Genomic DNA, 25051 nt, shown 5'->3' on the forward strand with positions numbered 1-25051 from the left:
ATTCACCCCCTGTCAGTCCCCTTCCTTCAGGCTACTACAGTGGTAGATTCAGCAGCCAACAAGCCGGTGTTAACGCCCGCTTGCCTGCGCTCAAACGCCGTTTTCACGGCGACCCAAATAAATCTGGTAAAGAGCAAGCATGCCATGTGTAGAAAATGTGCCCACAACCCAGTGTTCACCTCTACACACAAGCATTACACATCCCGTGGCCCTATCACGGCACACTCACATAAAGCGGTTACGAACCGCTCGAGTGTTAGGGTTAATAAACGCACCCACGAATACGTCGCGGCGCCCATTCTCTGGCAGCTCTGTCACACGACCAGCCTTATGTGTAGAAAATGTGCCCACAATCCAGTGTTCACCTCTACACACAAGCATTACACGTTCCGTGTCCCCATCAGAGCACACTCAAAAGCGGTTACGAACCATTCGAGTGTTAGAGTCAATAAATGCGCTCACGAATACGTCGCGTGCGCCCATTCTCTGCCCGCTCTGTCACACGGCCAGCAAACACTTCTCTGTATGTAAGTCCCGTGCCCGTGACTATGCTTGCGTATCACTTAACAGGCGTGACTCTTTCCCCATTCACCTCAATCGGAAGTCACTCACAGAACAGCCTGTCCATGCTGTCTGCGAGCAGTCCAGCATAAGCACAGTAAGCGACTCACACATTCTGTTCAGCTGCTGTGTGCGGCAATCAGAGCGATTTGGCCACTCACCCTCTAACATTACGCTTCAAAGCGTGGGAATATATTCCAGGGATATCCGAATGGGTGTTAAGCACAATAAAACAGGGCTATTTGCTACAGTTCGATCGCCATCCTCCTCGCTTCAGAGCGCAGCTCGAAACTACTGTGAACACGGAAGCAGCGTGCATGCTTCGTTCAGAAATAGCAAACCTTCTGTGCAAAGGGCCATAGAGAGTGCCGCCTCCCTGAGCGAGTCGGGGTTTTACAGCCGTTATTTTCTTGTCCCCAAGAAAGACGGCGGCCTCAGACCAATATTAGATCTCAGGGTTTTGAACAAAGCGCTTGCAAAAGACAGTTCAAATTGCTTACAACCAGCAAACTCCTCGCGCATGTGCGCCAGGGGACTGGTTTATTTCTCTCGATCTGAAAGATGCATACTTTCAGATTCAGATAAATCCCGTCACAGGCCATTCTTGAGATTCAGCCGGCGGCCAGGTTTATCAATACACCGTCCTTCCGTTCGGCATGTCCTTGGCACCCGTACTTTCACGAAGTGCATGGGCCTGGCGCTCGCACCCCTGCGGAGTCAGGGTTTGCGAATTCTGAACTATTTGGACGATTGGCTGATTTTGGCACAATCACATACAGAGCTTCTGTCTCACAGGACAGTTCTCCTCAGTCATCTGAACAGTTTGGGCCTTGCAGTCAATTGGATCAAGAGCTCACTACAGCCCAGTCAGACAATTTCCTTCCTTGGAATAGAACTAGACTCAGTGGCAACGACGGCTCGCTTATCTACACAGCCGCGCCGTGTGCAGCGACCAGCAGCGTCATTTCAGATGAACAGCCTCACACCTCTGAAGAAGTTTCAGAGAGTGCTAGGCTACATGGCCTCAGCCGCAGCAGTACTTCAACTGGGTTTACTGCGCATGCGCCCGCTTCAGCATTGGCTAAACACCCGCGCGTCTTGCCGGGCTTGGGCCACAGGCCGCCAGCCAATCAGAGTGACTCAGACCTGTATTTCAGCTCTGCAGCCCTGGACAGTGGCCGAGTGGTATCAGCGGGGAGTGATGATGCTGTATCTCGCCGAAAAATCTTCTCGACAGACGCGTCCAACACGGGTTGGGGCGCGGTCTGCGAGGGCTCTCCGGTTTTTGGCCTATGGTCAGTTCAGGAAAAGCTCCTTCACATAAATTGTCTGGAAATGATAGCGGTCGAGTACGCGCTCGTGCGCTTCCTCCCGATCATTCAGGGTCACCACGTCCTGGTCCGCTCGGACAACAGGTCTGTGGTATCCTATCTAAACCGTCAGGGCGGTGTCAGATCCAGGAACCTCTTCCATCTGACCGAAACGCATACTGAGTTAGTCCCAGCGCCACCTGCGCTCGCTGAGGGCGACGCGCGTGCCAGGCCACCTGAGCGACGGCCCAGACAGACTGTCCAGAGACAATATTCCCCAGGGGAATGGTCCCTGCACGCTCAAACAGTCCAGGCGTTATAGGCATATTCGGCAGAGCAGAGATAGACCTCTTTGCGTCACAAGAGAACTCTCACTGCCCAATATTTTTCTCGAGCGAGGGCAGCTGGCCCAGGACTGGCCCAACCGCCCGCTTTACGCCTTCCCTCCCGTCTCGCTATTGCCACAGGTAATGCAGAGGATCAGGGAAACATGCCACTCGGTGCTCCACATAGCCCCACGCTGGGAGAATCAAACATGGTTCCCGGAGTTTACGCAGCTGTCACTGACAGCGCCGTGGCCCATCCCAGTGAGAGCAGATCTCCTCTCGCAAGCTCGCGGAACGATCTGGCATCCCCATCCACGGCTGGGTGCTACACGAGTGGGTGATCAACGACTACCCGTCGCTTTGCCAGAAGGAGTAATAAACACCATCATACACGCTAGAGCCCCCTCCACGAGAAGACTCTATGCGTCCAAATGGTCTGTTTTCAAAATGGTGCACCGACAGAGACCTGGACCCACGGACATGTGGGGTGTCGCCGCTGCTCGTGTTTTTACAAGAGCTGCTGGATAAGTGCAGATCCCCATCCACGCTCAAAGTGTATGCGTGGCAGCCGTCGCGCGTTAGCTGAACCCCTGCACGGCCAGTCACAGGGTAAAACGAGCTGGTCATCCGCTTCCTCAGGGGAGCTAGAAGGATGAACCCTCCGCGCCCCCCATCGGTTCCTATCTGGGACCTTTCTATAGTTCTCGAAGCTATGAAAGCCCCCCCTTTCGAACCGCTTCAATCCGTGGATGTGAAACACCTCTCACTTAAAACCATTTTTCTAACTGCCCTATCATCAGTTAAACGGGTGGGAGACCTTCACGCGCTATCTGTCAGCACTGCGTGTCTTGAGTTTGGACAAAGTGACTCCAAGGTCATTTTAAAGCCTAGACACGGCTACGTTCCCAAGGTGGTCGGTACTCCTTTCAGAGCACAGATCATTTCCTTGTCGGCGCTACCAGCATCTGATGGCGAACACGACGCCAATCTCCTTTGCCCAGTCAGAGCACTGAGATTGTATACTGCGTGCTCCGCATCTTTCAGAAGCTCCGAGCAGATTTTCGTTTCGTTCGGAGGGCGCACCAAAGGTCTCGCCGCCTCGAAACAGACACTGTCCAGATGGATAGTGGACGCTATTGCTGCCGCGTCGCGGCGTCAAAGACCTACCATGCCCGCTAGGCATTAAGGCTCACTCCACTAGAGGCATGGCCTCCTCGTGGGCATGGTCCAGCGGGATTTCCATTCATGACATATGTGTGGCAGCGGGCTGGGCTTCCCCCTCCACCTTTGTCAGATTTTACAATCTGGAAGTACCCGCTCTGCAGGCTAAACTGCTAGCGGTTTAATACGCAACAGCTCCCCTGGCACCGCCGCTCTGTCTATGTGCTTATGTACTACACACACACTGGCCCGCACTCTTGCCGGCCAAATATTAATTCCCCACTCACAAGGGCTCCCCCGGGTCCCCCTTAATTCCCTGGGGCTCATGCAGTGGATGCTTGGCGCGCACGGCGTTGACAAAGGGTTCCCGTGAGCGTAAGCTAGCTTACATATCTGAGAGAACCTCTCGTAAGAGAACGAATCGGTTACTAATGTAACCTCGGTTCTCTCTAGATGAGGAACGAGTATTGCGTAACCGGCCGTGCTTCGCGCCACGAGCGATTCTTCATTCAATGAAAACCAGGGTTCCAGCCTACAAACTACGCTTATATGCACTCTAGTCACGCCCTTTTGGCGGGCTTTGATGCAGTAAGCTGCGGACGCCTCTCATTGGATGCGAGTTCGCCCAAGCTCGTCTATAGGCTGCAGCAGTTGCCGCAGAGCAACCAATGAGCTCGCTAGCTAGCCCGCTCAAGGTCTGCAGCTGCCGCACTGCGTTGACAATGAATACAAAATTAAGGATAATTTTTTGGCTTCAATATCTCAGAAAAGATGAATCTTTCCCGTAGCGTAAGCTAGCTTAGGCAATACTCGTTCCCTCATCTAGAGAGAACCGAGGTTACGTTAGTAACCGATTCGTTTTGTATGCAATAAGCATTAGATGGCGGTTAATGGGCATGTCCTTTGAGATGGTGCGTAAACTTCTTCTGACACCAGCATAAGACAAAATAACTTTGAACAAAGAAAATGAAAGAAAAAACAAACAAGGCAAACAAGGTACATCAAACACAGAACTGGAGGACAAACAAACACAGTAAAACACAGCTGGGTAAAGACACGCACACACTGCACACACACACTACACACACACACACACACACACACACACACAGTAAATGTCCAGGGGAGAAGAAATAGTTTGGCAGGAAGACTTCTTTCTACACACCTGCAGTTTTTGAGCGAAGGCAGTGGGGTTGGTCTCTGCCAGATCAGGCTCCAGGTAGCTGAGAAGGGCAGTTGAATCAGACAGCCTGTCTAAGAGGGGCAGATCAGAGGGATCCATGGGGCCCTGGATGAGGGACTGTGATGGGACCGAGAGCAGTAGAGGGACACAAGGAGTGGGGGTGTCTGGGTATCAGTGAGGCAACGCAAGGTCTTACTTATCCTAGTGCATGATAAAACTTCTACAATGGCTTTTTGAGGCCTTGAATTTAAATTATGCAATGATGATTCTGGTCAGGACATTTTGTGCCATGTAAAATAAGCTGTATGCAAAGTATAAGAATCATTATCTTCATCTGGCCTCCCTATTTAGACTGAAAATAAAAAAATGTGTTTGAATGTAAATGCATTGCAATTTAAATAAAAAAATTATAATAATGTATCATTTAATCTTCACAAATGTGTTACACCTGTCCTAGACTAAAACTCTACATTATCTGAGGTAATTAAATAAATGCACTCCTTACTATTGTTATGAACAGAAGGCAGCGAAGGCAGACGAGGAGACTGGATCTAAACGCAGGCTTACTTTATTTAACAAAATCAAAACAAACACAAAGGAAAACCCTCAATGGGGAAATAAACACAACACTGAGAATACAGGCAGGGAAAACACACCGGGATAACAACGTTCACAAACATTCAACGAACGACCAGGAGTGAACAAAAAGCAGGGCTTAAATACACAGTGAGTGATGACTGAATAAGACACAGGTGAGAACAATGAACAAAATGGCAGTGATGATGGCAGGTGGATTCTGGGAAGTGTAGTTCTTTAACAATGACAAGTGAACACGAAGGCTAACAAAGAGACTAAGGGGCTACACAAGGGACAAAAGTGAAAACTAAGGAATGCAAAGGTGACAAAAATGGCAGACAGAGGGCAACAGTGAAACAAGACAAGGAATTCCTAACAACTATGGTTTGATCTATATTTCATTGTTTGATTGGTTTATACTTACCACTCCATCTCTCTCATTGCTCTGCACTCGACTCTCCCTCTTTCTGCTTTTTTCTGAGGCCAAGGGCTCACAAGTGCCACGTGATGGCAGAACAGATGATTTTCCCTGTGAGATCTGAGCCTCCATCTCCTCAAAGCTCCTGTGAAGAATTAGACAAAAAATACATCACATGAAAAACACTACCAATTAAAATACATTGTTTTAAAGACCCAATGGGTGTAAAATTTATTAAATCCATGTCTGCTAGTTTTAAGGGTATTTATAGTGTAGTGTACTCATAAAAGTTGACAAAATAACTTTTAGCAGAAATATATATTTTGAAATGTACCGTCTTTATTGTTAAAATTAAAAATATTGATGACTCATCCAGCATTCAAGGTGTCTACAAAAAATGTCTATAATAAAATGGTCTGTTGAATAAGTATGTCCCCTCCCCCTAAATACCACCTGCCATTTGAGCTATCCAGGCAGCAGTCAAAGACAAATAGAAATCCATACTCTAAAATATCTACTCTAATATGATAAAATATTTAAGATTTACATGTTGCTTGTCAAAACATTTATTTCCTCAGAAAACATGGCTACTTTTGAATGGTAGTCAATGGATCTGCCATGGTCAACCAACCAAACCCTGGCCCCTTACTTGCAATCTGACTGGCAATAGCATAAGCAAGTCATGATTAAAAGCTGTATTGAAAACTTAAGCCTGGATTGCACTAGACAAAAAAAAGAAAAAAAGTGGGTGGGGGGGGACAAGCCATTCCTACCCACTTATGTTTCAATGGGAAATATGACAACACAGCAGGACTGATAATTACACTTGTCAAGTGATTTCATAAGGACTAAGTAATATATGTTTGTGTATGTATGTGTGTGTGTAGTTTACCCAGTGCAAGGGGAGTTAGGCTCTGAATCGTACATGTTAGAGGTCGTCTTTGGACTGTCGTTCACAGAGTCCAGCTTTAGGTAAAGTGAGGGCTTCTTCATTGAAAGAGGCTGCAAACAAACACATATATGCGCTCACACAAACACAAAGGACTGTTATCTAGTATTAGTTCAGTGTCTGTCAAACACATTATTTTTGTCTATGGGTCAGGTAGATACTTACAGGTGCAGAGGAGCCAATCTTTTCCATGTACTCAATCTCATATTCTGTAACTGCAGAGTAGACATCAGAGAAAGTGAAAATATAAAATAAAAAATAAAATATATATATAAATAACTATGGCTGATGAAGACAAGAGCATACTTTGTACACTGATCATCAGTTTACAGACTGACAAGACCAACATGAGAGTGGCACTACAATTTATCTGCTCCTGACCCAGTTAGTTTCAAACAGATGCTGCCCCAGGGTCCAACTGATTCCCTGTAGGTCAATTTGGGGTTGCAGCCAAAGAAGGATCATTAACAAAGTTGAATGATCACATATTGTTTTGAAATCTTTTGAGAAAACAGACTCCATGAGCTCTACATAAATTCTAAAATCAGGAGGTAATTTAACACCAGAGACATCAGGCCCAAACAGAATTTGCCTAAAAACATTTTTTTTTAATCTGTGCATATTTTGCACTGTTTTTGAAGGCAAAATTAGCCAAAATGTCTAATATAGGAACACTCCAAGGGTGGTGAATGTGTAGAACTTTGTGAATGATGAGTGTAACAATTTTGCAGAACTTCCTGCAGAGTTTTGTGGCTGCAAATTCTGTGTGAGTCTGCACATGATTAGTGATGACGGAGTGATATGATGACTTGAATTATGATTAACCCTTACCATCATTTTGTGAGGGTAAACTGTTCTCGTTGACAAAAGCTGTGAAGTCAGATGGCTGGGGAAAGTCTTGAACATCAGAGATCAGCTCCACCTCCACGTCATGTCGAGTTGCCCATTTCTGATTGGTGGAGGAGGCCAGTTTCTCCTCGTCTGTGGCGTGATCCTGTGAAGGGTCAGGATTGGCATTGGGTGTGTGTTCCTGCAGGTGATGATGTGTGTGTGAGGTGGAGGGCAAGAGTGGAGAACAAACAGGACAACACTGTTATGATATGAGATGACAGCGAAGGGAAGACACAGACCATCCTCACAATGAATGTCTGCATTAGTGACTGTGCTATAGTGAGTGTGATTGCATGTGTATATGTGCATGTGTGCTTTTGTGCTTGCGTTTGCACTCACTTGTGCAGACTGCTCAGTAATCGGAGACCTCTTTGGCGACTTCTTCACTCTAAAAGTGTTACTGTTTAAGAAAACAAGACAAGTTATGTTAAGTGCTGTGCTAAGAGAATCAACTTGGAATAATAGAAAAAACATATCTCTTATTGGGACATTGGAGTTTGTCATACTACATTCTGTTTATCAGCTAATACCTATTTAAATCTTTTAGTCTCCACCAACCATTCTGATCATGCTACACATTTCTTTGAAAGAAACAGTTTGTTTTCTCTTTTAATTGAGTAATACAAAACTACTGTGTTGTTCTGTTAAATATCTAAGAAAACATTTGACAAGTACTTCTACCACTAAATGTGGAGCTTACTATTAAGGATTAAATCGTATGAGTGAGTTAATTTTTCAATAGTGCAGAATAAAATGGAATACTCAAAGAATACATCATGATGAGTGCTATTAGTTTAATATTTGAATGTTACATTGTGCCATTTGTGTTTTTTATGAAAACGTATTCTAACTTTTTATATTCCATAATTTAGGGAAACATTCATGCTATAATTTCTAGAATCATATAGTGATCTTTACCCACCTGAAATTAAAAGAGCAACACATATTAGAGATTAATTGGAACTCTGTTTTTCCCATAAACAGAGCATGATGATTATCCAGTAAATATTTGTGGTTTTGAAGCAGGACATGGAAATAAAAAGGTCCTGTTCTTAATACTCCAGTCTCAGTCCTGACCTAATGACAGTTAATATTAATCACATAAACCCCTGTCAAATTGTTAATATGAATCACTTAAACCCCTGTCAAATTGCTCACTGACCAAACAAAATAAGATTCCTTACATAACTGATGCTTATAAAAACATATGTTTTTATAACCATTCTCTGCTATTGCCTTTGTTGAACTTTGGTCAATTTCTTAAGTATAATGTAAACAATCTCCTTTCAATAATATCCTTCTTTCACTCTCTCTCTCCTAGAGTTTGTTCCACATAGGTGCAGGGTCTGCCTCGTGATAGTCCGCATATATATTTTAATTTGGCACAAGTTTTTACACCGGATGCCCTTCCTGAAACAACCCCCAGTGGCTGGGGGACTTTCACTCACACACATATGGGGCAATTTAGAGTCTCCAAGTCACTTAACCTGCATGTTTTTGGACTTCTGGGGGAAATTGGAGCACCCAGAGGAAACCGACGCAAACACAGGGAGAAAATGCAAATTCCACACAGAAAGTATCCCAATTTCCTTTCTTCAATCCACCTGTTTAAAGGTTATGAACATTTATTTTTGACCGGGGGGCACTGGTGTGGAACAAGATAAAGGAACATCCTTGCATTTTGAGAAATCTGAAGAGGAAATTATGCAGCTGAGCAAATTATATTAGATGGATTCATCTGAATGCATGCAACAAATTCAGACAACTAAACTGTGATAAAACCTGCCATGTTCACTTTAACAACTAGCCTTGGTTTCCACAACCCCAGGGAGCACAAAACAATGATAACAAACTCTCTAATATATGCCCATATATTACATATATAACATATGCCTTAGACTGCCCTACTGAAAAGACCAGCTTAGATGAGCATGGATTTCCATGTTCGTCCAGGCTGGTTTATATTGGTTTGGAGCTGGTAATGTTGTTTGACCAGCATGGTCTGTTTGATTAAGCTGGTTGACCAAAGTAGTCTTGCTGGTTTGGCTCGTTAAGCAACCTGGTGGGAACAAACAAACACACCAGCATCCCCTTTCTGGGGACCAACAACCAAAACACAACAAAAGTTGGGGACCAGTTACTGTATGCTGGTCATTTCAGCAGGGTCAATAAAGGTGTCTGGATTCAGTGGGAAACAATCAAATGGTAATACTTATTAGAGAATATCAAATGAAGAGGAGCAAAGTACGTTTAATGACTGATTAAGAATGATATGAAATCAGTGGAGTTTATATTAAATGAGAGCTGTATTAAACGAAGAGCAATGCAGTCTAAGATGAACTACTGAAATCTTAAAAAAAAATTATAATAATTTATGTTATTACTGATGCTGACATATTTTCTCTCTCTTTCTCTCTCTCTCTCTATTTACAAGAACCAATACAGAGAGGAGAAATTGCTGGACTTCCTGTTATATATGAGATCAACAGAAAGACAGATGACAGAGAGGCTGACACATACTGTACTAATCAACACAATCACCCACACACATCCAGAAAGATACAAGGAAACATGAGAACATTTGCATGACAAGCACTGTTCAAAGTACACAAAAGTAAAAAAAATTAACAGCACACGTTATGCCAACATTAATGAGAAAATGGTGGCAGACTTACGATTTAAGAGGCTTCTTCTTAATTTTGGCAGTTTTGTTCTGGTTGTGGTCCTCCAAATCAACAATGTTATCATTGTCATTATCATTGGTGGACAGGTCAAAAGAGGCAGCGTTTGGAGGCGAATTCCCCATCTTTTTAGATGGTTTGAAGGGATCAACAGGGTCATCAAAAGATTTTGGGTCAAAGCTATAGGTTCCTCCAGACAGGCGAGGAGAGTTGGGGATGCCGCTATTAGAAGAAAATGGATTGAAATTTGGATCATCCCACTTGCTTGGGTCAAAGTTATATGATGCCTTGGGGATAGGGATATCATCATTGTCATTTGAAAGCTTTCTGACAGGTGCATTGTCTAGCTGCTCTGTTTGAGGTGGAGGGGCCTTCTTAATCCCCAGTTTTGGCTTTCTAATGGGCATCTTGGCTCCTGGCTTCTTGCCCAGTTTTTTGGGTGGAGGGGTGTTGCGTGGCGCCTCTCCACTGTCCTCTGAATAGTCAAACTCCAGTCTGACTGGTTGTCGCTTTACAATTGGCTGTTCCTCGAGGCTGAGGGGTTGTTCTGTAGGGGAAAGGGCACAAGGCTCCTCTACAGCAACATGAGTGCTTTGAAGGGGGTCTGAAAGTGATGTAAAGTCAGCTTTCTTGTCCAAGAATGGCGAGTTAGCAACTTTGCTGCCTCCTGTACGGAATGGATCAATGTTCTCAAAGTTGTCCGGATTCCATTTGTAGGAGGCACTGGGAGGGATAGGAGATTCCTCGTCAGGGACAACTGGGGTCTCAGGTACTGAATCAGGAACCTCTGCTTGGAGCTGAGCTGATATTGAGGCAAGAGTAGGTGTGATCTCCTCAGCCAAATATGGAGGACTCTCCACTCGAGATTTTAACCTGTTCCTCTTTAAGGTACCAGCAGGGCTAGGACTAGGGCTGGGTGAGGTACCAACCCCCTCTTGAGTTCTAAAGGGACTTTCAGCATGGGGTTTCCCCCTCTTTTTTTCTTCCGATGTGCTGCTTGAAGAAGCAGGTTTGGGTGAGGAACGCTCAGAATTTGAGTTCTGCCTTGAAAGAGGCTCCTTCTTTAAAGAATCTGGACGGGGCTTCTTTGCTTTGCAGAGGGTTCCTGGAGCACTTTCGGTTCCTATGGTGAAGGACTCTGTTCGTGGGTGAAAGGGTTTGTCAGGCGTCCCTCCTGAGGATTTGTCTCCTGTGCTCTCTAAGTCACCAGACTGTAGGCTTAGTGAGTGGGTAAGAGGAGCATGACCCTCTCGGCTAGGTGGCCCAGACACAAAATTTGATTCTGTTAAGGGGTCGGTAGCAGTTAAGTAGTCAAATTTGTAGGCGCCGCTGGCAGCAATTGGTTGGTCCTCATCAAAGACAGTAGATTGAGATCGACTAGGAGGCTGAACATGTAATGGGTCTTTAGCTTCACTGGCAGTGGGGTCAACAGTGGAAGAGACTGTAAATACTGTAAAAATGACACTATTGTTAAACATTTGAACAAACAGAATTTGCTCTGAAGTTCACAGTTCACAAAATGGTACCCGCATTACCATGTCTCACAGACATATTGATATTATTTAGTTATATCAAAATTACAGAAATTCAAATTACAGAAAAGTGTACAGAAACATTGTATGGCTCTGCAACTGGAGACTATTGTTTCCTTTTTTCTTTTTTTTTTGAGAAATATTCAATGCTTATACAGCACATCTTCACTAGAGGGAGTATGCATTAAGTGTTCCATAAGAAAGATCTGCAAACAGCTAGTACTCCTGTCAATGGAAATTAAAAAGGTGTCTTTTCCTGCTTTTTCTTGGAATATTTTTTTTATACAGAGCTGTAATTAAACAAAATAAGCAAGAAAACTTAAAATAAAAAGGCATGAAAAGAAACATGGTAGGATAAAGCAGTGTTTCCCAACCACTGTGCCGGTGTGAAAGATTGTCAGGTGTGCCGTGGAAAATTAACAAATTCCACAAAATAAATAAATGCATGAAGAAAAAAATAACTTCAGGGATCCAAACTCCTCACCTTTCGGGAGAATGTGCCATTTTGAACCCATAATCAGTAACTTTTGTGATTGTGAAGAGCAATGATTAATGTGCAGAAGTGAGTGATATTTACATTCGTTAAGGGTCTTTCACATGACTCGCATCAGTACAGCAGAATACATTGAAGTCTATGAAGTTACTTTACAATGTATGTGACAGTGTGTTTTTCACACACACGTTTTTGCTTCATCAACAATGTCTTTGAGAGTACTTAGCAACAAGAAATATTTCAAAACTGTCCAAATTTTTGAAGAGACATTGAATGTCTCATAATTTCTTTTAATTAAATATTACCTTATCGTTTACGAATATCAGAGACCCCAGTTATTTAACTTATTTAAATACACAAAGAAAACGCTTAGACCTAAACATAAACGAGTCATTTTATTACTTTCTGCTATCAAAGCAACTGCAAGCTTTTTTTATCTCTTCCAAATATGTGTTTTCAATGTTTATTGTGCATACCTCCAGCTCTTTTACGCGGCAAACTCGTAAAACCCCCCCTCTGTGACCCTTCCTGCAAATCTTGTCATGTGGAGGGCAATGCGGCGCTTGACGCTGGGTTCAGCCTCCAGAACCAAATTAAAACTGTCACGAGAAGTCGTCTGTCCGAGGCAAAGATGCAAAATCTAATGACAATTGCATCAGCATCAGTCTCCCTTGATGTGTTTGATTATGCACAGGCGAGCACCCAGTTTAAGTCAATGCGGACCAGGAGGAAAGCTTGAGTTGTCGATTGAGTTCTGTTCAGTTAATTTTTTAAGTGTTTTTTTTTCTGTCATATTTTAATCGTATTTGTTTTTTTGCAATATTGCGTTGTTAATATGTCGTGTTTTAGTCGACCCTCCGCTGTCACTGCAGGAAAAAAAAACATTCATCAGCTACCTGTGGTGTCTCTGCTGTTCATCTGTTCTCTTCATAAATAAATAAATAATCTGCTATATGCTCATCCTGTAAGTTCATGATTAAAAAATAAAATGTGAACTAAAATAAAATCTATATTAATAAAATCTATATTTTATAAATTAGTCTTATTATCATTAAAATATGAAAATTTAAATGATGGGTAATAATAGATTATGACAGAATTTTTACGACCCTGTCCATCAAAATGACGGATGATGAGAAAGTCTAACGCAAGCACTGTATGTGATTTTTTTTTGTTTTTGCATAGCCGAATTTCAAACATTACAAGTAAACACACTACTAAGACAGACAGAAAACATGGACAAGTTCTTGAAAAGGAAAAATATTGATGATGGTTAGCCTATGTGGGATAGTGGTGTTCCGTAGAATTGTTTAGTTGTAAAAAGTGAGCCTTGGCAGAAAAAAGGCTGGGAAACACTGGGATAAAGAAGCATCTAAGCTCAAACCAACAAAGATTTGCATACAAATATTTTACAGTAGTTCTGATTCAGATATCTTGATCTGGCAACCTAATATTTGTGTTTTTTTTATTACATTTCCTAGGTTCCAGAGATAAAGGGATATTTTACACTAAAATTTTAATTTTGTCATTTACTCACCCTCTAGTTATTCCAAATCCCAATTATTTTCTTTCTTCCATGGAACACAAAGGGAGATGTTAGGCAAAATGTTAGGGACTGAGTCATTATAAGAATGACATCATTATTCTTAAATATTTCTAATGCGTTTCACGGATCAAAGAAAGTCATCCGGGTATGGAAAGACATGGAACGTGGGTAAAAAGGACAGAAAAGGACACCCGTATTTGGGTGAATTCACACTATAAAATCAGTTGTGTAGTGGGTTGCAATAGTACGCAGGTCCAACCGTAGCACCTCTCTCACCTGTTTGTCCTAAAGACGGCTCTAAGCTGGTGCTAGGAGGCTCTAATGTGGACACTGATGGGGAAGCAGACTTCACAGGGGTGGTAGACTCAGGGGTTTCAAACGCTCCGTCTGAGTCTGAGCTCCTACAAAAGAGAAATTAAAGAGAAAGAAGAGTTGATTTAATAATATCAAACATAGGATATGGTTTGTGTCTTCATACAAAAATGTACATCCAATCAGGCAGTACCATGTGGAAAATCAAGCAATATAATTTTATGAGGCAGTGTATTACTGCACATCACAGCTCACATTTACACTAAATTATCACACCAATATTAAACAATATAAATTAAGGTTTTCCAAACCTTATAAACAAAGGTCTGAATCAGCATCTGCTCCTTTCTATCAGTCCCTGGTGGAGAATTATAAGATGGAAATTAAAGCGCTGAGCCTGCAGCTAGGAGACCAATAGCAGAAGCTCAAACACATATTCTCAGCTCAGCCACGGTTTCCATTTCCCCTCGTTTCTCTCTCATTCACTATATTAAAATCAAAAAAATTATAAGCCCATATTGATAATACTCATGTAGCTTTTCTTTATCCTTGATGTAACATAATGTGGGTTTTTGTGAAAAACAAAATATTTTTCAGGTATTTTAATCAGGTAGCTAATGTAACCTGTTCGACATGCTCCGAATGGGATTCGAACCGGCATAGGAGGCATGGGAGGTGGGTACGCGCTAACAAGGAGGCTAAAGGATACAGCGTCTAGCATCAGTGTTCCTCTTGAAGCCAGGGGAGTGAGGTTTTACATACTACGCAGCTACCTATCAGCTGGCTCCCATTACACTCACCCCCCTAAACCTCACTCCCATTCGAATCACAACACCACTGTAACTGCTCCTGCTCGACCCACTCCAAGCGGATTCAAACCAGGGTCTCTGGCATGGGAGGCAGGTGCGCTAATGAGGAGGCTAAAGGCTACAGCATCTAGCATCAGTCTCTAGTGCGCATCTTGAGGCAAGTGGAGTGAGGTATCACATACTGCACAGCTACCTACCAGCTTGCTCCCGTTACACTAACATGTTGGCTGAATTTGTACACATTCAGCAGCAGTCGAAATACAACAGCAAAGGCATAGCCACAGACAAATGTGCAGACCCCCCACTCAGTGTCATCGCATTACACCCTGTCCATGAGCGCTTCTCCCTGCAGTTACCCCATGCTCACCTCTGCCTGCCTTGGATCATGTAGTCATTTCTGGAGGTCCAGCTGAGGCACCTGAGGAGCCTTAGGGCTGGGTCTGCCCCATTCTCTCCTGGTGTCCCACCCAGCAGAGTGTCCCAGCCCCAGCGAGCCCACTGCAGCGGAGACAGAGCCTGCCATGCACTCACTGCCATGTCTGCGGGTAATGATTTCCTAATGCTGATTACACCTGTATCTGTATCAGTTTTATCGCTTTGTGTACTATGTCTCTTTCCCGCTTCTCTCCATACATCCCCAATTAATATCCTGTGCTCTCTCTCCAATCTCTCTATCTCTCATTGACGGTGTGCTTCATCCAAATGGATTTAGTTGCAGATCCTTGCCTCTTGCACACTCACTGCCCCCCTCCACACACACACACACACACACACTCTCACTCCAACTCTCTCTCCAGTCTCAGACACATTTTCACTCCCCCACAGTGAGAAGCAGACTGTCCACTCTGGTTGCTGTAATATAAGGATACATACTCAAAGATAGCAAAAGCAGGTATTCTGTCTATATTGTGAACGTTTCTTTTCTCCTTTTGCCCATCTTTGTCTCTCTATCTCTCAGGCAACATCCACACTAATCTCTTTTGTTTGAAATGTGTGTTTTCCATTTCTTAAGGTCAGCGCTTTCCAAAGTATGCAGTACTAGAGAGTGTATTCAAATGTCTTGATGTTCGGTGGAGGGAAACACTGTTTATGTGTGGATGAGAGTCAAACATGTAGCAAAATCAATGCATTTTCAAAAGAATGTGCTAGAGTCATACATCTGGTATTGCTGCATCAAACTCTTATTAATGTATTTATGCCTTGACCTAAGTACAATGAACACACATAGTCCCTCCTGTTTAGACAGAATATCTTGGAGGATATTATAAGACTTTTAAACTTTTGTGAGTTTTTAAAAATATATATATTTTTAGGTTGGAAATCAAGAGCATTGAAGTTACCATATATGGTTCTTCGCCAGTCTAGGGTAAGTCTTTCCCCAAAAAGTGTATATAAAAAAATATAATAAAAACACATATAAACTTGTTACAAACATAAAAATATTTATTTAGGAACATTTTTAATTATTATTTAGGAACATTTGTAATTATTATTAGGATTTTTTTTTGAGTCAAGTCTAGTGAATTAGGCCACTGCTTCGTGGTACTTGATGAAGCATTGAGGCACTGGTGGACCTTGCAGACCACGTTTGATCTCAAGATGTTCCTCTTCCTGCTGCAGTACTTGAAGGTCTGGTGGTTAGTGTAGACAGGGGCGTGGAACAGGGACATGTCAAACCGCACATAACTATCTGGGGTGTGGCTGCAGTGTCCCCGGACAGGCGTGGGGATGTCAGTAGATGTGCTGAGGCTGCCTGGAAATGCTGAGCTCCTTCAGGGATTAGATGTGACTGGCCTCTGGCTGCTGGCTTCCCTGAACACCTGGATCCTAATTTTTTTTAAAGACAGGCCATCCAGAAGGCTAAGAGACTTGCAGTCCCACCTGTAGAAAACCCAGGCATTCGTGAGGCTGACATCAACAGAGTAAGCAAACATGCGCTTGTACCACCTCTTTGATTTCATGGGGGTGCAGTAGATGTGGACCAGCATGTCACTCTTGTCACGCTTGTCAATGCCCCCCATGTTGGCATTGTAGCTCTTGACGACAGCAGGGCAGCTCACTTGTTCCTTCCTCTTGGTGTCACTGCAGTACCAGTAGACTGAGGACATGGGCTCCGCCCCCATGTCTGTTGACAGCAGAGTGACGATCCTGTTGTCCTTCCACCTGAGGGCCAGGATCCCATCGTCACTGGTGACGTAGTCATACGTTCCACGAGGGACAGCCTTATTCTCCATCTCCTTTGTGATCCTGAGTGGAGGCCTGCCTATTCTGTTGTCCCTGGCTTCCCCTTCTTAGTTGGCCTCTTTGCTTGTGGTGCTGGCTCTTCAAGCACCTCCACTGCAGGCTCCACACACTTCCTCTTGGCAGAGGGGCCCATATCACTCGGGCCTGGAGTGTCCAGGTTGTGGGTGGGTGGGAGGAAGTCAGGGTCTGCCACATCATCATCTTCCTCCTCAGAGCCATCATCATCACTGATGCTGGGGTGAGCTGGCACAACAATCTCGAGTAGACAGCTGCAAAGAAAAGAGAGTACATTTTTGAGTCAATATCAAGCCCAGATCTACTGAAATATAAATAATAAGAAAAATAGCATTATACGTACTGGTGGCATCAAGTCTTCTATGGTTGATCAGCTTCAGCAGCTAAGTTGAGCTGACAATGAAAAGTCCCAACCAGCTAGACCAGCTAGTTGTCAGGACATATATGATGCAGCAATACATAGAGTATATTAGAAAAATAGGTGATTTGCTCTTCATTGAACACATAAAATTAGCAGAATGACTAGAAGGAAGTACTTATTAACTTTCCTGACCTAATCAGCCCACACAATGCTCTCAACAACAACACGAGAGGATAAGTAATGCATGTTTATCATAACATGATGTCATGTTAATGCTCAAACATGCACTCCATACACTCTGCAATAAATGTGAGAACTACCCATTAAAGATTTAGTAACATCTGTATCCAATAATCTCAAATGTCCAGAGAGGGGAGCCCTGGGATGTGCAATTGCAGATCTTTAGAGGTATAAATCAATGAACAAAACAGAAGGTTCAAATGGACAAAAATGGGGTTATAAGAATTTCAGGGATTAATACTCATCTAATGCCAATATCAATGGTATCTAATGCTGTTATTTGAAATAGACAGTAAATTAGAGCAAAACATATACTTTCATTTAAGTGTGGTAGGAAGATTACATTGCTTCTCATTTTAATTGTGTTCTTTGCAATTAGAATAATAATCAGCATAATAATCAGTGTCATTTTTAGACATTGAGTCTAATTTGACAGCTTTAAGTGTTAATGGCATATTGAATTTGATGAGATAATTAGCAGTTGATGAGCCAACCCTGTGTGAGGAAATTTTCACATATCTGGCAAACACACTGTTGCCATGGTAACATGTGCTCCTATGTGCTAGACAACGCACATACTGGCAGCTTGCATAAAATCTTGGCCGAAATTTCCAATTTCCTTCTGTGTCGCACAAAGCATATTAGGGCAAATAAAAATGCCATTCCATTTATTTCTCGGTGGGGGGGTGGGACGGTGTTCTTTCTAAAAGATCTGCTGAGGAAATTAGGTGGAACGTTGTATCATCAAGCTTATGCTCCCATCAAGGATTTTTAACAACGAAGAATGATTGTTCCACATTAGACTTTTATTTCTGAAACTCCCTATGGAATACATCTCCGTTTACTTTGAAAATCTAACTGAACATATTTTATTAATGCAAATGTGACAGGATTATTTGCAAATTGTAAATGCAGGTATGGTACTTTGGCACAAAAGAGAGTAATAAGAATATCTGCATATGCTGCAGGATCAATGCATATTTCTGCTTTTAGTTCAGATTTAATGTGAAAGGCAGAGGGGAAATATAACAATAAGGTGATTGATTTTTGGGTAGATCTGTCTGCCAGGAGACAGCCGGGCTTTCTGGCACAGCACAGACACTGCTGGGTTCCAGCCACAAACACTGCAGTGAGTGAGACAAATGAGAATCCTGCTTAAACAAAGCTAACCTGAACAGAATAGAAAGCCATTACTCTGACAGAGAATATAATTTTTTTTGCAAAAAGAGAGAACAACGGTGTTATCGGTGATTAGCTATTAAAATTAACTGCACTATGTACACATCTGCAAATGAATAAATACTCTACACCGATATGACGCAATTCAGCAACAGATCAAATTATGCGAATAATTAAAAATATATAAAAAAAAAATTAATAATTACAAAGCATAATACTTAAAGTGGTTCTAAAATTTTGATCTTTATAAATTTGTATTAAATGAATACATACATAAATAAATGGTGTGATTTGCACATTTTGTGCCAGCTGACACGAAGATAATTTCCCTAATATTGTAGTAATGGCACAGAATGACCAGGAGAGGGAGACAAAAGAAAACAGTAAAAGAGGATGAGCGAAACTGGCAGTGCTCGAAATGGACATAGCCGTGTTCCCTTCCATCCTAATTTTCTTTCATGCCATGATTCTCACCCTTAGAAGAACCAAAATATTGCATCAAGTGTTATCAGTGTATCCTTTTATGTTGGTGCTGGTCATAACGGTTTTAATTAATGGATTGCTTCTTTCTTTGGTGGTAAGACCTACACAGTAACAGCAAGTTATCTCTAAACTGCTTAAACCCCAAAGTGTGTAGGCCCACCAGGAAAATGCCAAATTGCCAGTCCAGCCCTGGTCCTGTGCCACTAGAGTCACCAAATGGAATTGCCAAAATAATGGGTATAAACTGGCATTGACTTTGATTACTTGAACATTCTATTGGTCAAAAGAGATATTCTGGCTCCAAACACATACAAGCCATGGTTGAGCCAATGTTGCCATCTTGGGCTGGTCGGTATTCTCAAACAAAAAGACCAATGATAAGATCACTGCACAGTATTTACACTTTTTGGTTGTTATCAAACAATAAATGGATTACTTGCTGCTGCATATTAAGCCGGATAGGAGAAAGCATATCCATATTGAAAATAATTCCCTTAATTATCATAAGGACCCCTATTTCATATCTGAAATGTTGGAGTTCAATAGCAAAAAACAATTGTTCATTTCACCAGCTTTCACAACCAGAACTTTCAAATAATTCAGGCATTCTCTCAATATTTTATGTGTACTGGCTCTGCTGCAGCACTGAGCTTACTTCAGGGTCTCAGAGGCTTTAAGGAGTGTTGAGAGAGACAGGCAGAGAGTACCAGACTCCAGAAGAGGGTCCAGTCATATGCATACATCATCAAAGCCATCCGGGAAATCTCAAAACTGACTCACCCAATGTTGCTCATTTGACACAGGGTTGATTTATGTTACATTTGAGAGCTTTTTTTTTCCCCTGAAAATAATTTGCCTATGCCGCTAAGAGCAAAATCCATTATAAATATCTTGGTCCATTTTTGAAGAAAGACAAATACTGTAATTAATTAATTTAACTTAACATAGTACAATAGCAAAGGCAAGGAATGCAGAGGTATGACCCAAAAGCAGAGTTAAAAAAGGGGATTTATAAAAACAAAAAACAACATAAATCTCCCATAAGGGAGAAAAAAAAGCATAAACTACCCTGAAGGGGAAAAAGGGTAATCCAGGCTTGGGCAGAGGAAAACAGGACCAATCGGACCAAAACAGGAACCAGATAGGGGAAACAGAACCAAAAGGGAAGAATGAACACACAAGACTGGAAACAAGACGAACTGGCACTGGACAGCAAACACGAGGAGTCTAAAATAGGGAGAGAAATCAACAGATTAACATGACAGGGCAGGGGTGACCAATAAAATAATAATGGGCAAACAAGGAGGCGGGTATGATGTAAGACAGAGAGACACTTGTGTGAGAGTTCGGCCACACACAAACCCAAAATCTCAGACCAAAGTGACCGAACCTCAGTGCAACGTGAAGACAGCATGTGACCTTAGCACGCAGCGTGACACGCACCCGTGTTCGCAAGAGACAGACATACTATTGATGCGAGTGCATGCTGCCAAGATGACATAAGCGTGACATGGAGCACGAGTGTCCCGACACAGACCAAGACCAACACCGAACCAGAAAGGAAGTCAGGACCCAGACACCATACTCCAGACATGAAATAAGACAGAGTGCACGGCAGAGAATACAACCGAAACCATGCGCTCACACAAAGTGGGACAACGAAACACAAGACAGACATGGGACGATGATGCCACGGTCCTGTCAGACAAAAACCCAGACTGACAGAGTGACAGGACCATGACAGACATAAACATAATCTCAAACCTAATGGACTAAAAAGCCACAAAATTCAAACTTTGATATTATGGGGTGTAAAGCAACACTGTGAAACCAACATCATGCTCAGAGAATACTTTTTAATGTAGCTTTTGTAAGCAAATACAATTTTCAATGCCTCCTGGACCAGCTAAGGTTGAGTATAGCTGTTTTAGAGGAGAGAAGCTGGATAAGAGCATTGTAAATATACCACTGATGAGAAGTTAAAGTTAACCCAGTCCCTGGCTATTAAAATGAGCTGAGAATTGCACTAAAGATGTCTACTAAAATCTACTAAACTAATAAAAGGATTTAAGTAGACCCAGACAGCCTGATGTAAGATCCAGAGACAAAGAGAAAGTCATGATCCCAAACCATCTAATCAAGTCTAACTGAAAACCAAATAAATACATTATAACAAAGATTAACTTAGGTTTGAAGATTGATAGATTTTATGTCAATGTGCACAGGGTCACTTGAGCACATGCTTCAAGTTTAAGTGAAGCTGATATTCAGTATAACTGATAGCCAAGCATGAAGCACATAAAGGATTGGAGATTAAGAAGCTCCATTTCTCACTGTTCAATATACAGTTTTTTGCTTATGCACATGTGATCAAGTAGAAGGTGCATTACAAGTCCATGACAATGTTTATGTTGTAGAAATGCCCGAAAAATATTGCAAGCATAAAATGCATCATATATTAAAGAAATATCTAAGATTTATAACTTTCAAGCTCATGTTTGAAAGTTCCACCAACAGAGTGCATTGTAGTAGACATGAAAACTGGTAGCTGAACCACATTACAAAGCACCTGATATAAATGTTTAAGAGTTGAAGGTCAAACTGCCATGCAAACTATGCAGGTGTAGGGCAGTTATGTAATAATTCTCAAAAGGGATTGCATAAACCAAACTTTAGAGATGCTAATAGCAGTGTTAGTCATGGCTGAATGAGCCATCTAACATTGTACATTTTGTTGTACATTTCAGAGCTCATGCAGGTTTGAACTTTTCCATCATCCCCAGCTGTGTTGACAAGAGCAAGAAATTATAGTCAAATTATTAGCACAAAGGTAATTACTATAATAAAATGGCCATTGTGACTGAAGTGATAAGGATAAAATACTGTACAGTAGAATGCATTATACATTACAATATGCTTTTGATACAAAGTTAAAAGACAAGAGCCATCCCCCATCAGACATTTTTGCATCAATTCAATTGTGTTTGCCTTTTCCTTTGGCAATACTAAAATCATGTAGCCTCAGAGACACAGGTTCTGGTCCCGTGGGAATCAAAACGTAGTTAATCAGTTATGAGCATGATTCAGAGATTATATTTTCCTTCTAAGATTACATTTTGTCTCTATTGATGGTTAGGTTTAGGGTTGGGGTTTGGATTAGTGTGTATGGTTAATAAAATACACATTCCTCTATAACTCACATTTGGTGCCAATCTGAGGGCATTTCTCACTGAAGCTGGAGCTCAAATGTACCCATACCTGTATGTTTAACAACAATTCCAACTTTGGCGACTGGGGCAGTGGTTCGAATATCGATAAGCACAGACTAATTATAGCAGAATAACTTTTGACCTGCTGTCGCCTAATTAACAGTGAGAGTGTTTATATAGAAACACTTTTCCACCTATACTTACCACAATTTGTGCATTTTAGGAGTCATTCTAAATCAACCTCTTCTGAGTGTCTAGAGCATAAATAACCCCCCTCCTTCCTCCAATGCATTGCATATCAGTGTTCTATTTCAGCACCATCTCTCTCTCTTTCTCCCTCTCTCACTGCTGCCGCATTACACTCCATCCCCCACAAAAACACACATCTCTCCCTTATTAAATACAGTTATTACTGCCCAATCCAGACTGCAAGACCTCCAGACTGGAATGCACACACATCCACAGACTATACAGAATTTTAAAAATACACATACACCAGTGAATTTCTACTGCCAACACATGGCAAATGTAAATAAACAACATGCATGATCATGACATCACAAAGAACACACAATTTTACTACCCCTTCCTTTGTGATTGGTGATTCTCTATCTCTTTCAAACACTTGTAAGGATTTTAATGATTTTGTGAATGGTTTGAATGGTTATGCAGGCATCGCTGAGAGGATACTCACATGCATTAGATAAGAGGTATTCAACAGAGACTCAAACCAGATGAGCCGTACATTTGTTACTAGACACATCCACCTAAACAACAACAACACCAGCGATGACAATGAGAACATCAAGAGCCTCCCCCTTTCCTCTGTTCTTACTCACATGCTCTCTGGGCGCTCCTGAGAGGGACAGGAGGGCTGTCCGTTCTCAACGGACTCCACTGCTCCCATCCTCTGTTATATGATCTCCACTGGCATCCGTTGTCCTCCTCCTCCCCCCTCCTGCACCTCCTGTTCCTCCACGTCTTTTTGTCCTGAGGGCCCTAGGGCTGGAGTCCGGGCAGAGGAATGAAGGTTGGCTGGCTGACACAAGCTGATTTGTTGCAGTAGAGGTGGACCAGCAGGCATCAAGGGCTATCCAAAGTCAGCCCTAAATATCTCTGCTCGCTCTCGATCTTTCTTTTGCTCTGTCGCACGCTTTCTAACTCTTTATCACTCGCTTGCTCTCTACATTGCGAAAGGGGGAGGCTGAAGCTCTCTCTGTATCCATGACAACAGAGCAGCTAAGCCTTGCAGCTAGAGATGTGGAACGTTGTGAAAACAAGTGAAAGAAGAGGGCAGCATAAGGGAGGGAGGGAATAAACGATGCTGCTGCTCACTAGCAAGCCCGTCTTCTCATTGGATTGCTGTGCCATTTAGCAAGTGGCTGGCTGCTGGTCATCTCTCTAACCCCTCCCTCCCTAAAACGTTCTCTCTCTCCCAAGCTGTCTCTCTGCCTTTGTACCACCCCAGGGACCAGACTGCTTTAAAAGATGAACATCTTTTCCGTGTCAATCTGAGCTCTTTTGTGGCCGATCAGCACAACAAACACAAAACAATAGCCGACATCAAGCTGAAAGGCATACAGTAGGTCTCTCTTTCACACACAGAGACACAGAAATGGAGACACGTAATCACTCTTGCCTTTTTGTGTAACACCTTTAATAGGCTCTCTGTGTCTCTCGTTTTTTATTTATTTTACCAAAATCCCACCATATACTGTAACCTTGGAAAAATGAGTGGCATCTCACACTAGGGAAACCTCAATTTAATCCCAAAAACATGGTTCCATGGTTAATGCACTTACATTCAAAGTTAATGGGTCCAGCATTCTGACAGGTTAAAAAGTAGAAATGTGAAATTACATGAATTACAAGAAACATGAATTACTAAGTAAAAACATTATGTTTATTGTTTGAGAAAAACTGTGCCGTACTGTAACCAAGATTTCTGCTTTTTTGTTTAAACTGAGGGACAAGTCGAAACTCCTGTATGGGTCAATGTTGGGTGGATAGGCGTCACTTAAATTTAGAACTAGGCTGGGTTTCCCGAAGCACTAAGTAGAACGTTAGTGGCACTTAAGTAGTTTTTAATCTCTAAGGCGCATTTCCCAAAAGCACGTTATCTAAGTAGTTTGTAAAAATGTTTGTAAATTAACAAGAGCTTTAAACCTTAAGTCCATTAAGTGCAACTTAAACGTATCATTCTGGCATCTTTCAGTTTATCAATGGCAATGGGAATTATATAAATATAATTAATATATTTTGATCCTTGGAAAGACATTGTAAACTATTTCAGAGGATACAATAGTTTTTTTTTAAATCACATTGAAATTAATAGGCAGTCTTCACAGCCTGCGAACATGCAACACAATGGTCTAAACTGACAAGACACATAATACAGTATAACATTATATTAGCCTTATTTGATAAGCATAATTGTAATGGCAATAGAAAGATGATATGTTCTTTAAAACAGATTAAGAAGACATATGTGAGTGATGTGACCATACAGTTTAAAACTTAAATAAATATGAGCCATACATTTGTTACTAGACACATCCATCTAAACAACAAC

The 25051-nt window shown here is 42.2% G+C and overlaps 3 protein-coding genes across 3 annotated transcripts in view; 1 reads left to right on the forward strand and 2 right to left on the reverse strand.

Moving 5' to 3' along the window:
* Positions 1 to 25051, reverse strand: part of LOC127618309 (uncharacterized) — a 94615-nt gene that overhangs the window by 20054 nt on the left and 49510 nt on the right. Inside the window, exons 9-16 of the mRNA XM_052090691.1 lie at positions 13904 to 14028; positions 10051 to 11506; positions 7715 to 7775; positions 7316 to 7574; positions 6650 to 6699; positions 6428 to 6537; positions 5542 to 5680; positions 4524 to 4658 (exon numbers count right to left, since the gene is read on the reverse strand). Of these exons, the coding sequence (XP_051946651.1) occupies positions 4524 to 4658; positions 5542 to 5680; positions 6428 to 6537; positions 6650 to 6699; positions 7316 to 7574; positions 7715 to 7775; positions 10051 to 11506; positions 13904 to 14028 (2335 nt within the window). The remainder of the gene's footprint in view (positions 1 to 4523; positions 4659 to 5541; positions 5681 to 6427; positions 6538 to 6649; positions 6700 to 7315; positions 7575 to 7714; positions 7776 to 10050; positions 11507 to 13903; positions 14029 to 25051) is intronic.
* LOC127618313 (uncharacterized) overlaps positions 1716 to 25051 on the forward strand; it is a 58977-nt gene continuing 35641 nt past the window's right edge. Inside the window, exon 1 of the mRNA XM_052090696.1 lies at positions 1716 to 1976. Coding sequence (XP_051946656.1) covers positions 1854 to 1976 — 123 coding nt within the window. The 5' untranslated portion in view covers positions 1716 to 1853. The remainder of the gene's footprint in view (positions 1977 to 25051) is intronic.
* Positions 16410 to 17489, reverse strand: LOC127618314 (piggyBac transposable element-derived protein 3-like). The gene is made up of 2 exons (XM_052090697.1): positions 17351 to 17489; positions 16410 to 17261 (listed from the first exon to the last, which is right to left on the reverse strand). Exon 2 carries the CDS (start codon positions 16980 to 16982, stop codon positions 16521 to 16523), a length of 462 nt encoding a protein of 153 aa, XP_051946657.1. The 5' UTR covers positions 16983 to 17261; positions 17351 to 17489; the 3' UTR covers positions 16410 to 16520.

Source organism: Xyrauchen texanus, chromosome 24, assembly GCF_025860055.1.
Source record: "Xyrauchen texanus isolate HMW12.3.18 chromosome 24, RBS_HiC_50CHRs, whole genome shotgun sequence".
NCBI classification, from domain to species: domain Eukaryota; kingdom Metazoa; phylum Chordata; class Actinopteri; order Cypriniformes; family Catostomidae; genus Xyrauchen; species Xyrauchen texanus.

Coding starts and splice junctions, on each gene's coding strand:
- LOC127618314 (XM_052090697.1), bottom strand. CDS start 16,982: ATGGAGAATAAGGCTGTCCCTCGTGGAACGTATGACTACGTCACCAGT.